This window comes from Sciurus vulgaris (genome assembly GCF_902686455.1).
Source record: "Sciurus vulgaris genome assembly, chromosome: 6".
Lineage (NCBI taxonomy): Eukaryota > Metazoa > Chordata > Mammalia > Rodentia > Sciuridae > Sciurus > Sciurus vulgaris.
This window is the reverse complement of record NC_136466.1, coordinates 42,867,760-42,882,417: the sequence shown is the minus strand read 5'-3', so window position 1 is coordinate 42,882,417 and position 14,658 is coordinate 42,867,760. Positions and strand designations below refer to the sequence as shown.

The following is a 14,658-nucleotide window of genomic DNA, read 5'->3' as shown; positions in this document are numbered from 1 at the left end:
ACTCATAATGCCCCTGTAGATTTCCAATAAATCACCTCCTAGCATTCTCCTAGCCTGAAGTCTTGGAGAAACTTGATAATTCAGTGATCCACAAAGGAAGTTGTCCCTCTAGGGGTGGTGGCATTCAGGTCGGGTATATTCCCTGCTGGTGGGCAGAGGCACCTCCACGTGTTGACCGATGGTCAGTCAAAGGGGGACTATACTGCGGGCTGGGGCCCCACTGGTCTGGGCCTGGATCTCTGGTTCTGTCGCCCTGGTGGGGAATCCTTGCCTGGCAGGGAAGCCTCACTGGGCAACTCTCCTCTGATGTTCCAGTAGTCCCTGTTCACTGCCCCGGCAGGGAAGTCTCCCAGGCCTTTTTATTTTTTATTTTGAGACAGGATCTTGCTAAATTGCTTAGGGCCAGGCTAAACTGCTGAAGATTGGCTTAGAATTTGCAATCCTCCTGCCTCAACCTCCCAAACTGCTGGGATTACAGGCGTGTGTCACCATGCCTGGCTCTAGACTTGCTTCTTGATATCAAGGAGAGCATTTGGAAAGTTTTTTCTCTCATGTACCTTTTTTTTCCATCATTTTGATAACAAAATATAACTTAATATTTTCATTCATGCTTAACATAGAAAAATATATAAATGAATAGGCTTTCAGGTTTACATAGAAGTATTGCTGATTGCCTGTGATAATCAAGCTCCTAATATTAGTGCTATCCCTCATTGTGCTCACATGGTAAAATTTAGGTATCATTGACATCCAAAACCTGGACTGTAGAAGGAGAGAACAAGTTCTTTGGAATGAGATGGGCATGGTTTAAATTCCTGGCTCTGTCACATATTCCTGTGACTCTTTCAGCCTTTGGATCTTAATCTGTGAAATGGGATAGTAGCACTTTCCCTCTAAACTTGTTTGTTGTTATTGTTTGTTTCTCCATACTGAAAGAATTTCAGTTTAATTTCCTTTTTAAAAACTGATACTAGCTGGGTACAGTGGTTCACCCTTATAATCCCAGGGGATGGGGGGCTAGGGTGTTGAGGCAGGAGAATTCCAAGTTCAAAGCCAATCTCAGCAACATAATGAGGCCCTGTCTCAAAATAAAAAAATATAAAGAACTAGGGGTTAAGCACCCCTGGGTTCAATTCCCAGTACCACAAAAAACAAAAACAAAACAAAACAAAACAAAAATCTGGTACTACTATTCGGAGATTACAATCTGACCTCATTTAGCATAGTGCAGTGTATTTTGGTTTTGATCTTTCATATTAACCTCTCATTGGCCCACTCTTTTTACCGAATGATACATTCTGACACATTGTACTTTGAGTTGGCATTTCTAGAAACCAATTCCTCTTTATGAGCTGCTTTTTTTTTTTTTTTTTTATACAATGGGATTTTTCAAGCCTGAACAGAATGGGTTCCTCCCCAAGGAACCCAATGTAGTAAGTAGGCCTCAGGCAGGGAAGAAGGAGGGCCTGTGTGGACAGGAGAGACTGTCCCACTTAGTGATGTAGTCACCATCCCTAAATTTTGCATGAATCCAGCTGAATATCAGGCAGGTTGTATATAGGGTAGGGCAAAAAAAGATAAGTCTATGAAAACAGTTAAAAAAAAAAAAACACCTTATTTTGGTGTGTCAATTATTATAACATCTTAGCTAAATAATTAACCTTAATAGGTGTGAACACTAAGAATTTATTCCTGAGCACATATCCTGGGAGCAGCTAGAGTGGCCTTCTCAGGCTCTGAGTCTGCAGGTTGACTAGGGTGGCTTATTTTGTGACCCAAGATGGAGAAGTTATAACTACCATAGTGTGTTCTTCTCATGCTGATGACAGAATCAGATGTAAGTCCCTAGATATCCAGGGGACAAGCAGTTCAATGTCAAGCCTGAAGGAAGGGGGAGAGACACACCTGCCATGAGTGTCCTTGCCTCCAAAGTTAAAGCAAGAATATAGAAGTACAACATTCATAGACAGATGGAAAATTCCAGTTCACATAAATTCTATACCCACTTCCATGTATATATTTATTCATCTACATATATATGTAATTATATAATAAAATGAAAGAAAAGATGTAACTGTATTAAAATTCTTTATGAAGCATGAAATTGGAATATCATATGGAAGCAGAGTCATCAGCTAAAACATTAGGGTCATAGATCGGACACAAATGAAGTTTTTAGAGACTTGAACTTATGGGGAAACACAATAAAGGGTAAGTATAAAAGTATTTTAGGGGAGAGATCCCCTCAACCCCCATTTTAATAAAATTTCCAGTGCTGTGACTAAATGCCTGAGAAAATAAGCTTAAAGGGAAGAAAGGTTCATTTGGTTTATGGTTTCAGAGGTTTTAGTTCATGGTCACTTGATTCCATTCTGGGGGTGCCTGTGGTGAGACAGAACACCATGAAGGAATGTGTGCTGCAGCAAAACTACTCAGCTAATGATAGCAGAAGCAAAGAGAGATATAGGAAGGAACCGGAGTCCCAGTAGCCCCTTCAAGGGCCCACCCTTAATGACCCAACTTCCTCCCACTTGGCTCTACCTATTAAAGTTTCTTCCACTTCCCTAAAGCACCACAGATTGGCAAGCAAGCATTGTACACATGAGCCTTTGGGGGACATTTAAAAATGAAACCATGATAACTCCCACCCTTCAGTTCCCATGTGGGCTCTTTAGCCAGATCTAGGCGCCTGTGCAAAAGCTCAGTAACAAAAGAAAATCATGAAAGTTTTATTAATTTTACATGTATGTGGGAGTCTTCACAAGAAAGTGCCAAGAGATGGTCTTATTTTTCATGGCTAGTTTTCAGACATCAAATCTGTTGTGTTTTCAAGATGACTGAACTTTGGTGGTCTGCTGTGATGAGCATAATTTGTTAGCTTTGTTTGTGACCATAAATGAGTTTCCGATGTCTCTGTCAATCTTAAGTCCTATAATTCTGACCTTTGTTGAGATGTATCATTGAAGCAGTTTGAACAAAACATTTCCCAAAGGAGTTTAGGTGGAGAGAAAAGAACAGGACATATGTCACAGATCAAACCAATGTATTCCAAGTAAAAATCCTGGTCAGTGTGGTGGTGGTGTTCTTGTTATTCCTTTTTTTAACTTCTTTTCTTTTTTTCTTAATATGAGACTCTAGACTCATTACACTTTTCTAATCCAGCCAAAAACCCCACCAACTTCTTCACACATTTGCCTTAGATCCACCCACTACACATACTTGTTACATTTGGTCCTGGAAGATATCTAGGGTTTGGCTCCTGCTCCAAGTCCCAGATTATCAATTATACTCAAAGAGTATCAGGAAACACCAGAGGTAGGTGAGCCCTGGACCACAAAAATGAAGACTAAATAACATTTTAAAGAAAAACTAAAATTATCTGTGGTCTAGGAAGCTGAAAATCAAACTTATTTAAAATCCCTATTGTTCTTTTACAACTTGAGGAGATTTTGGACTCTGCCAGGAGTTGAAACAATGTTTTTTCTATGTCTTGAAACTCTTATCTTGTGGAGTGATCACAGTGCTACATTCTGCAGGTAGAAAGAAAAAATTCTGAGCTCTTCAGTTTCAAAAGAAAGAGACAGAGGGCGTGGAGGCAAGAAGAAAGAGAACAAAGGATTAAAATTGCCTCACCCTGCCAAATAACAATGGAGTTTTTGTCTAGAATAACCCAGATGAAACAGATTTTTTTGTACACCACCACTTTCCTGAGAGCATTAAGAAAGTTGAAAATAGGTCTAGTGTGTGCAAATATATTTAAGAAATTCTCCTGTTTTCTTTTTCATTGACTACGTTCTCCAGCCCAGATGTCTCTCCTAACACGCTTTCTTCTGTTCAATCCCCTCTGCAGAAATGACTTGCTGATGGTCTGTCGCCAGTTGAATATGGAAGAGTCTGTGGCTGAGATCATGAACCAACTGGGTGCAGACGAAAATGGGAAGATTTCCTTTCAGGATTTTACCAGATGTCGCATGCAGCTCGTTCGAGAAATTAGGAAGGAAGAAGTAGACCTTTCTGTAAAATCAGACAATTCCTGGAAAAAGAAGCAGCTGAGGGATAGAATTGCTTCCTGGCCCACGAGCAGTGACAACAGTTTGGGTAGGTACAACCAGGTGGCATGTGACAGTGACCTGCCAGACCTACTCTTGGATTCCTGTAATGAGAGTGATCTCCCCAGCCTCCTGCCTACTGGTCCTGGACTGCCCTCCTGCCCACACTTTCCCTGGGCAAATGCTGGATGTTTCCCTATTTCTACCCAATGGCTTCACACTTTCTGGATTTATTTCAATTTTTCCATTTTCTAAGTGTAATCATGCATTCAAGTAGCTGTAGGAAAGATGGGGAAATGGGTAGGAAAAGTGGTAACTATGTCAGCACACTTTAGGAATTATTGGGGGACTTCTTCACCACTTAGTGCAGAGTTATTTAAAGGTCATTTCTTTTTTATTTTAAACACTTTTTTTCTCTACAGAGCCTTTTCCAGTTCATAGGTATTACTATGTCTTTCTGGTACAAGATAAGCATTGGAAAAAGAGTTCTAACATTGTTGATAATCATTGAGACTGGGAGACAGGAACACGAGGTATCTTACACATATTTCTGAGTATTCAACTATATGTATTTTTTATGATGTTTGAAATTTTGCATCACAAAAAGAAAAAAGGCTATCTTAAAGAGTAGCCTGAACAAAGGGACAGAAAAGTATCTGAATTTTCTACTTATACTTCATGGATTTTTAAATTTTTCCCCTTGAAAATGTCTTTTGGATCTCCTTTCCTGTTTCTTTAAGTGTAATTTCTGGTTCCTTCATTTACCGCCATCATGACACTAGGTAAATTACCTGACCTCTGTGTCTCAGTTTCTTTGAGTGTGGAATGGGGGCAATTATTGTTATTTGGAGAAATAGAAGAGTTGGAATAATTAGGTACACACACATACACCCTGAGCATGCTCCTAACAGTGGAAACGTTTGGAGGATTATTACTAATTGAAACAATAGCAGGGTTCGCGTATGTCCTTGCTACCTTAATGCAGTCCACTTTGGCAGTCAATGAGGTGACTGGTAATGCGTGTGCTCCCAGAATATGAAGGAATGTTTCATTTTGAAATAACTTTTTCTGAGTATTTAACATAATTAATATATGTTCATTATAGAAAAAGAAGGGGGAAAGGCAAGGAGAAGAAAATTTAAAAATCCTCTTTAATCTCACCTTACAGAAATAATAAATACCTACAGCTTATGTTTGGCATGTTTGCTTCTGGGGTCTTTGGCACCAGCTCTCACTGTCACTCTTGTCTGTCCTCTGTGCGTGTGTGTGTGTGATTTTTTAAAATAGTTTCTTTTTCTTTTTATCTCTTTTCCTTTTTTGTTTTTCTTGGTTTTTGTTTTTCGGGTGCTGAGGATTGAACCCAGGGCCTCTGTTTGCTAAGCATATGCTCTACCACTGAGCTAAAGCTCCAGTCCTGTTCATTTGTTTTCTTTTTAACTAATTTCTTCTATATGGTTTTGTATCTTCAATTTTTCCTGTGCATTTTCTTCATGCTTTTATATAGTATGAAAGCATGATTTGTAATGGTTGCATGACATAAAATGAATACTTCATAAATATTTATTAAATGAGGAATGAGTGGAATTCTTTCTGCCTAGCTGTATTTTCTAATTTTTCTGCCAAGAATGTGAATTACTTATATAAATACATAAGCATACACACATATATATTTGACAAGTTAGGTAGTACCTAACTGTGGAACATCCCAATAATTGAATACTATTCAATCATTAAAATAATGTCTAACCGTGTATCAAATCTGAATATGGAAGAAATAGTTTTATGGGAATGTCTATACTGTTTAAATGTCGGAATATATTTTTAGGTATAGTAGATATTTATATGTGTTCTGAAAGGAATCAGTTAAAATGCTGCTGACATCATCTACCTGATTTGACCATCTCACGAGACTGACGCAGAGAGAGTACTGAAAAACAATTCCCTTTTGTCTTTTTATATAAACTTATTCCCTTGGGAAAGAAGAGGTAACAATCTGAGTATGGTGTCACATGCCTGTAATCCCCATGACTCGGGAGGCCGAGGAAAGTGGACGGTGAGGTCAAAGTAGCCTCAGCAATTTAGCAAGGCCCTAAGCAACTCTGCGAGATCCTGTGTCTAAATAAAATATAAAAAAGGGATGGGGATGTGCTCAGTAGTTAAGCACCCCTGGATTCAATCCCTGTGTATTAGTCAGGGTTCTCTAGAGGAACAGAATCAACAGGAAGTATGATTATAAAAGGGGATTTATTAGATTGGCTTACACAACCAGAAGCTGGATAGTCCACAATGGCTGTCTGCAGCTAGAGAGATGGAAGAGCCAGCAGCTAATCAGTCCAAGATGCAGAAACCCCAGAACAAGAAGGATCAACAGTGCTACCCTAGTTGGAGACCAAGGCTTCTGGAAACTATGTGGAGAATCACTGGCAGAGTCTGCTTTGGAAGAGTGAAGAAGAGAGTGTCGGCTATCCTCAGGTAATCGAAGCAGCGATCAAGAATCTGTTCAAGAAGAACCCGGCTTGCATCTGCATCTGTTTCCTGTTCTTCCAGCTTTTATTCCATCTTATTGGGCGGTGTTTAGGGAGGAGCTTCACTTCAGTTCCTATCCCACATTCCAATCACTCCCAGAAGCCTCTTAATCATCCACATCTCTTAATCCAATCAAGTTGACAATTCGAATTAACCATTACACCCTGGTACCAAAAATAAAAAAAAAAAAAAAGGTAACAGAAGAGGTGAATCATAACACACAACATGAACTAGGGAATGCAGGCAGCTATGAAACCTCTAACCAGTGTGGCTTGGTGGCTAAGGCTGTGGAATGTGTTTTTTGCATGTGAATCTTGTTCCTGTCACTTACTGCCAACATGACACTAGGTGAATTACTTGACCTCTGTCTCCCAGTTTCCTCAAGTGTAGAATAGGGGTAATTATTGTTATTTGGAGGAAGGGAGGAGTTAATATAAGCACATAAAGCAATGCCTGGCATAGAGTGAACACTAAATACACATGTATTAGTTAATTTTGCATTACTATCATGAAATACCCGAGGCTGGGTAGCCTTATTAAAAAAGAAGAAAGATTTATTTAGTTCACAGTTCTGGAGGTGCAAAGACCCACATCAAGTAAATATCTTCTTGCTGGCAGAGTTCCAATGGACACCAAATATCAAATATCCCTGTAACAGACAGGGAGCAGGTCTTCCTGTCTCTCTCTTCTTCCTTATAAAACTGCCAGAATTCAACATGAGGACTCCACCCTGATGACCTTATGTAATCCTAATCACCTTTCAAAAGCCTAACCTCTAAACATCATAGATTAAGTTTTTACCCTCTTAATCCCTCACAGTGGGGATTAAATTTCAACACACGAATCTTTGGAGCGGGGGGGTGGAGGAGGGATACAAACCATTCCAAACCATAGCAACACTTTAAACTCATATTGTTATTACCTCCCAGGTTTAAGTCCTATAGTTTTGTCACCATTACACTCATGTATTGGAAAATGACCTCTTGTTCAGTTTAATATGAATCAAATGCATTTTTAAGTTGACAATACTTAAATGGAGATTTATGTGCTTATTTAATACCTCTCTTTTCTGTCATTAACCTTTCTGACTCCATTTAGATAAATTCCAGTAGAAGCCCTCTCTCATGACTCCATGTCTCCCTACATACTGACCCACATCTCATCTCCTCTTTACAGCAAAACTTTTATTTATTTGTTTGTTTGTTTATTTTTGGTACCAGGGATTGAACCAGAAACACTTAACCACTGAGCCCCAGCCCCAGTCCTTTTTTAAAATTTTATTTAAAGACAGGGTCTCACTACAGCAAAATTTTTTGAAGTTTACCTATGTTGAAGGCTCAGTAGTCTTGACCTCTCTCTCATTCTTCCTTCAGCCTACCTGTCCCATCTTCAGTCCTCACGGTGGATCCTACTCTTGGCTACATCCACGTTGACCAGTCTAGTGGTTCCTTTCTGTCCTCGCCTAGATTTTTGGCATTTGACTGCGGACCACTCCCTCATTCTAGCTGCATTGTATTCTCGCCAATTCCTGATGCCACATTCTTCTGGGATTCCATTGATGGTTGTCACTTCCCTTTCTCAGCCTCCCCCACCCCCTTCCATTGTATCACTCTCAAATTTTGATATGACCTGAGTTTATATTGTCTCAGTAGAAGAGTTCATGTATGTGTATATATATGTATCATCTTGCCCTTTCCCATGGGCTCCAGTCTGGTAAAATTGACACACTTTCCTGGATGTCCTATAGACCTCCCAACCTTAACACAATAAAAAGAAGAATTCAATTCCCTTTCCCACCTTCCCTCCCAGACCCATTCCTCGTCCAGACAGCACTGTCTAGGATATGTCAGCATCTGCATCTGGGAATATTGTCCTTGACAAGTTTGCTCAAGCTGTAGTCCCATTATCTCTCACCAAAGTGTATCAAGAATCTGCCCAATTCCTTTTCTCTCCCACTATCACCCTTGTCCAAATTACCATCATATCTTGCCTCACCTATAAAAATAACCTGTAAATGGCCTAATTCTTCCCTTGATCCCAACACTTCATTCTCTCCCTTGCAGTCAGAGTAATCTTGTAAAGTTATAAATATATGCTTAGGCTGGGCACAGTGGCACACGCCTGTAATCCCAGTGGCTCAGGAGGCTAAGGCAGGAGGATCACAAATTCAAAGCCAGCCTCAGCAATGTAGTGAGGCTCTAAGCAACTTAGTGAAACCCTGTCTCAAAATAAAACGTAAAAAAAAGGCCGAGGATGTGGCTCAGTGGTTGAGCCCCTGGGTTCAAGTTCAATCCCTCGTACCAAGACAAACAAACAAACAAACAAACAAAAAAAGTGACACATTTAAATAAGTCACCAGGTCAGTCTTGAAGCAGGGCATGGAAATTTATTTGCCAGCAGGCCAAGGGGCAGCAACCAAGTTGACTCTGTACCCTTAAACCCCCACCAAGAGTCAAAGCATATCTTTTATAGTCCAAAACCACAAGCAAACGTTGCACTTCTGAAAGCAAAGTAGGTCCAAATGACTCAAGTCAGGGTACACTGCACAAGAGTACATTGCACAAGAATAAAAGAAACATTTTTTCAGCCGAACAGGCGTTGCCAAACAGGGTGTACTAAGCAAGATGTGGATTACAGAGGTGGGGTTTTCACATGGGAAAAGCCTTTCTTATATGAAATGGAGTCTCGAGGTAAAATGGAGTTTGTCTGGTCAAGGCACATATATATAGTTTGGCCCACAACAAAAACAAAAATAAAACATGCTTAGGTCATTCCCGTGTCTAGAATGCTATAGATTCCATATCACTTTAAAATAGAGTCTACAACTGTAGTCTGGTTCATATACACCCTCTAAGTTATCTCATAGTGGATCCCCTGACTTACTCTATTCCAGCCAGGTTGGCCTTCCTGCTATCCCTCCACTTTAGCAAATTCAGCCAGCTCCTAACCTTTGCTCAGATTCTTTCCTTGGGCCTACTCCCATCTTCTTTGAAACCTTCTTGCAAAAAAAATCTGTTATGCAGATTTCAGCTTAATTGTTCTGTCTTCAGGAAGACAGTCCCAAGCTAAAGTAACCTCCTTTTATGCACTCTTCACATGCTTCATTGCTGTGTACGGCTTATCTTTATCTGACATTACATTATGTGCCTGCTTGAACACTTTTCTGTCTCCCCCAGTACAATAAAAGTTTCATCAAGTGCCAGACATAGTAGTGCGCACCCATAATCCCAGTGACTTAGGAGGCTGAGGCAGAAGGATCACAAGTTTGAGGCCAGCCTGGGCAACTTAGTGAGACCCTGTCTCAAAATATAAAGAGTTTGGTGGTAGCTTAAGAGTAAAGCACTTGACTATCAGGCAGGAGGCCTTGGGTTCAAGAACAACAAAAAATGTCCTCCAGAGTAATGATGACCTTGACTGACTTGTTTACTGCAGCACTTAGAACCACACTTAGAACAGCACTTAAAACACAAGAGAGAGGCATGCTCAATGCGTATTTCTGGAATGAATAAGTGAGCAATGCACTGTTTATGTGTTTCTTCAGGGATATACGGAAGTGCAAGGCACAGTTTCAGACACTGTGTAACTTAATATTACGCTAGAGAACAATTAGTCATAAGGTCATTTTCATTTTTTTGTTTTGTTCTTTTTTTTTTTTTTTTTTTTAACAGTTAGTGGTCTAACCCTTGCTAAACACACACCCTACTATTAGGGTACACCCCCAACCCAGCAATAAGGTTTAACTTACAGTTAACAAAATGTAAGGAACCACTGATGGGTGCAGAAATAATAGTGTATAAGGAGATCTGAGAAATACCATAAACACAGGTTTGCAAGAAAGGGCTGGGATTTGACCTGTGGTTACAAAATGGAGAGAGAAAGAATGTTGGACTGTCATGAGAAAAGTGTAGGAAAAACTCAGGCCTAACAGTTAACTGTCAGAAAAACTTTATCATCAGCCCTGACATTTCCCAGCACATCCACAGCAGGGAGCCGAATTGGCAGAAAAAGAAGACCTGTCAAAACATTCCAACATGCACAACTTGGAAGAGGAATTTCAATAGATTCATTGATCCCAAGTGTTTTCCACAGAGCAGTCATTTCAAGGGATGGTCATAAATATTATGTAAAGAAAGAATTTCTTTGTCAAATAATTTGAAAACTTTGGGTTAAAGTAGATTAATAGTTTTCTTTACTGCAAGACCTCTCAGAACCTTTAATATGGTAATGCTTCTTGTGAATCTCCAGCAGAAAAATAAAATATATATTATCATTTCCCAAGGTTAATTGACCATAAACTTTTACTTAGAAAATTTCTCTTAGACCTTGTCTGCTGAAATATACTCTGGGGGGAACAATGAACAACTAGGTCCTGATAGATTTTTATAACCATTTTAAGTCACCTTATAAATATTTCTAAATCTTTGTGTATATATCAGACATCAGTTATATAATGTCATGGTTATAGCAATAACAATGAAATAGTTAAAATCTTCTAATATTTACTGTGCGCAAGAAGATATGCTAGGCACTCGTGTCATGTGCTTAAGAGACAATACCATTTTCATTGAGTTGCCACAGGACTTACGCTAGGTTCCTGATTATGCTGAGCTTGGGTTTTCTCATATCTAAAATCAGAGTAATAATATGTATAGTGTAGCTTAGTTGGAAGGTTTTAGTGAGATATCACTTGTAAAACTCCTATGCAGTGACTATTCACAGTAGGCTTTCAACAAGTAATAGTTAAAATAATCAAGAACCCTCTAATTCTTTAGAATAGGATTCTCCTCATATAGAGGAGGAAACTGAGGCTGTAAGCCACAGAGCTTAGGGCCATGAAAGGGTTGAAAACACTAAGGTCCCCTGTTGAAAGAGATAATTCTTTGAGTCCCCAGCAACTTTAATTTAGAAAACTTTGTTTTGATGACCAACATGCAAACTAAAAAGAACACTACCATCCATGTGGTATGAACATGTGGTCCCCAAGGTCTTGAGGGCAGATCTGAGGGCAATTCCTGTTAGTTTAGGACTTTATCTTCCCAAGAACAGTGATGCCTTTATTTTACCAAACAGTCGTGAAGTTTTCTGTAAACTGCCTGATTTCCCAATGGAAAGCAAACTATCTAGGTTCCTTATAACCATTTGGGAACTTCATTTTGAAAATTGTGCTTTTCTTTGTGATTAGGAAAGACTCTGGGATTTAAAAAAATTCCCAGCCTTAGATAGTTCCATAGGTTAGCAATTTCAACAGATCCTTTATTTGAATGTGCCCTTTTACATAAACTGTTTTTTAATTAAATTATTGTTGTTTTTTTTTTTATTTTGATCCAGCTGTAAGCATACTTTTCACACACTTGTGTCAGGTGTGGATGATGTTAAGTGAGGTAGTGCATCAGGGTAATGACCACTGGAAAAACTCTGGATTGCCTGGGAAGAGCAGGTGAAGCCTGTCAGCTACCCAAAGGAGCTGGTCACCTGTCTGTGCTCTGTGGAGCTTTAGGGCACTTGTTTTTCTTAACTTGGGTCAGATGTCAGAGAACCCAAGAACTTATTTGAAGCAAATCACCATGATTTTAAAACATTGTTTAAGACAGCAGACATTGGAGCCTGCTAATTAGTCCAACTAAATTCAATGTATGCTTAAGAACACAAGGCACCAATCATCCGGATCTTCAGAGTCTCTTTTCTGGCCTTTCCATTGAGGTAGACTACTGCTGCCTATGCGTCAGCCTGATGGCCCCCCTGTTAGCCTCAAGAAGCACATAAAATACTGAAGTCTCTTTGGAAAGCTAACAGCAAAAAAGTTTTCCCTAAGAGGAACTTGAAGTAAAAAGTTAGACCAAAGAATACATGGTTTAAACAGGAAGGACTCCAAACCTCACAAGGCTGAGAGAGAAAATATAGAAAATATCCTGATTCCGTAGAAGATTTTTTAAAAAACAATTACACAAGACCCTGAATTTGGGTAGAACAGCTGAAAAAAAAAAACTAGGATCACAATTATTTAAGATACACAAAACCCATTTAGTCTTGACACATTCAAATTTTTCAGAATGAAGGTTACTTTTAGCACTTATTCTACATTTTTTTCCCATGTGTGTAAATATTTTCCTGAATATTTTCCTAAATATTTACAACTGGCTAAACTGAGACAAGAAGGCATTTTTTCAGTCCAGCTGGATCAGCCCTAGTATGTAGAGTTCTGACTGAGGAATTAAGAAATTCAGCCAGGTGCAGTGGTGCACGCCTGTAATCTCAGCAACTTGGGAGGCTGAAGCAAAAGGATTTCAAGTTCAATGTCAGCCTAGACAACTTATCACACCCTGTCTCCAAAAAAATAAAAAAAGAGCTTGGGGTATAGCTTAGTAGTAGAGTACTTGCCTAGCATGCAAGGAATCCTACATTCAATCTCCAGTGCCAAAAAATAAAGTATCAAAAGTGGTTTAAGTCCCCAGTGAGCTCTGCATAAGCAATTAATTAACACAGAGCCTTTTAAATAAAATCACTCATGAGAGTAATTCATTGTTTAAAAAATAACAAAAACAAAAAACCCCAATATTGCCCAGTCTAAAACCAGGCCAAAGTCCTGAAAGTTTTAAGTTTCAATTGAAGGTTTTCGGGAAGTTTTAAGCGTTGTCTTTGTTCTGTTTTGTTTGACGGACTGTGAGCCCTATGTGACAGGGTGCACAATATGGGTTTTTTAAATTATTTGTTCTATTCCTTCATTGGGAGTTAGATAGACTTAGAAGTCCTTTACTAATGGGTTCCCCTTTCTTGAGTTGTGTGCCTAGAACACTGTCAAGCTACTGCCTCTGATTAAATGTCATTTGGATTTCGTTTGGGTAGACTTGATCTGCTCTTTGACTAACGTAGCCCGTTTGCATCTCTTTTTATTAACCGTGCCCTTCCTGCCCCTGAGCGGTGACTAACTCCTGGTGATTCTTCTGTTCACACTTCTCAGAGCGGCCCTATCGGGTCCAGGTCTGGGTTCTCCCTTATCCTCTTAACTCCCAGAGTTTCTTCCCAGCTGTTCTCTCTGCCTGCAAGCTGCTCGTTTCAGCTGACGCTATGACTTCCTAATATCCTTAAGATGTATCCGGGGTACAATGCACTGACTCTATTTTTCCTCCCCACAACCCCCATGACTAAGACTCGGAGCTTCACCTTTGCTAGACACTGAGATCTATCCCCAGCTCTATTCTCTTTTATCTACTTAATAAACTGCCATCTCACTTCTGAACTCTTTTGGATGCCAAGACTCCTTACTATCTAATGGGTTCATCCTGCTTTATCCAATTTTGTTTCCCATTACTTCCCCACATGGACCCTTAACTTTGATGCTGCTGCCCTTTTAACTATCCCTGTACATACCCCACACCCAATTAAGTTTTAGTCTGTACTATATTAGTTAGAGCTTTTTTGTGACAGGTAGCCGATGCCCAATTCTAATATTTCAAAGGGGTAAAAAAAAAAGAGGGAGGAAGGAGAGAAGGAAGGGATAAAGAGAATCTGTGTGATTTTGGAGAAGCATGGCTGAATCTAGAGTCTCAACTGTCACCAGTCTTCCTTGTCCCATACCTCAGCCCTTTCCTTCAGAATTGTCTTTATTTTCAGGCTCCTTATTGTGGCTTCCCAACAGCCCCTGGCTTAGTTTACAGTGTAACCAGAGAAAAAGGAATGATTTTCTCTTCAAAAGAGCAACACAAAAGTCCTGGAAATTGGTCTCACTCTTCTAGGGCCATCTACTTATCCTAAACAGTCACTCTTGGCAGAAGAACACAGTGATCTCATTGACCAGGCCTGGATCACATCAACCTGTAAAATTAGGAAAAAGTGGTGGTGCTTTTATCCACCTCATGGACTGAGAGTTGAGGAAAGTGGTCAGGGAATTAACGTGCTGTCACTGTAAGACACAGGAATGGATGCTGGACAGGCAAAAATAACAGATGTCCACAACATGTCCTGTAAGGTAATCTTGCCTCCTTTATTTTCTTTGTATATGTGCTCTTGCGGTCCTCAAAAGATTTTAAATGATGCTACCTAATACTGAGATGTATGTATATGTATTTAGCAAATAATATGTGTG

The 14,658-nt window shown here is 39.6% G+C and overlaps 1 protein-coding gene across 1 annotated transcript in view; it reads left to right on the top strand.

The window, feature by feature from the left end:
• The window catches only part of MCC (MCC regulator of WNT signaling pathway), a 511,343-nt gene that overhangs the window by 121,905 nt on the left and 374,780 nt on the right, over window positions 1-14,658 (top strand). Inside the window, exon 2 of the mRNA XM_079143883.1 lies at window positions 3,851-4,098. Within this exon, the coding sequence (XP_079000009.1) occupies window positions 3,851-4,098 (248 nt within the window). The remainder of the gene's footprint in view (window positions 1-3,850; window positions 4,099-14,658) is intronic.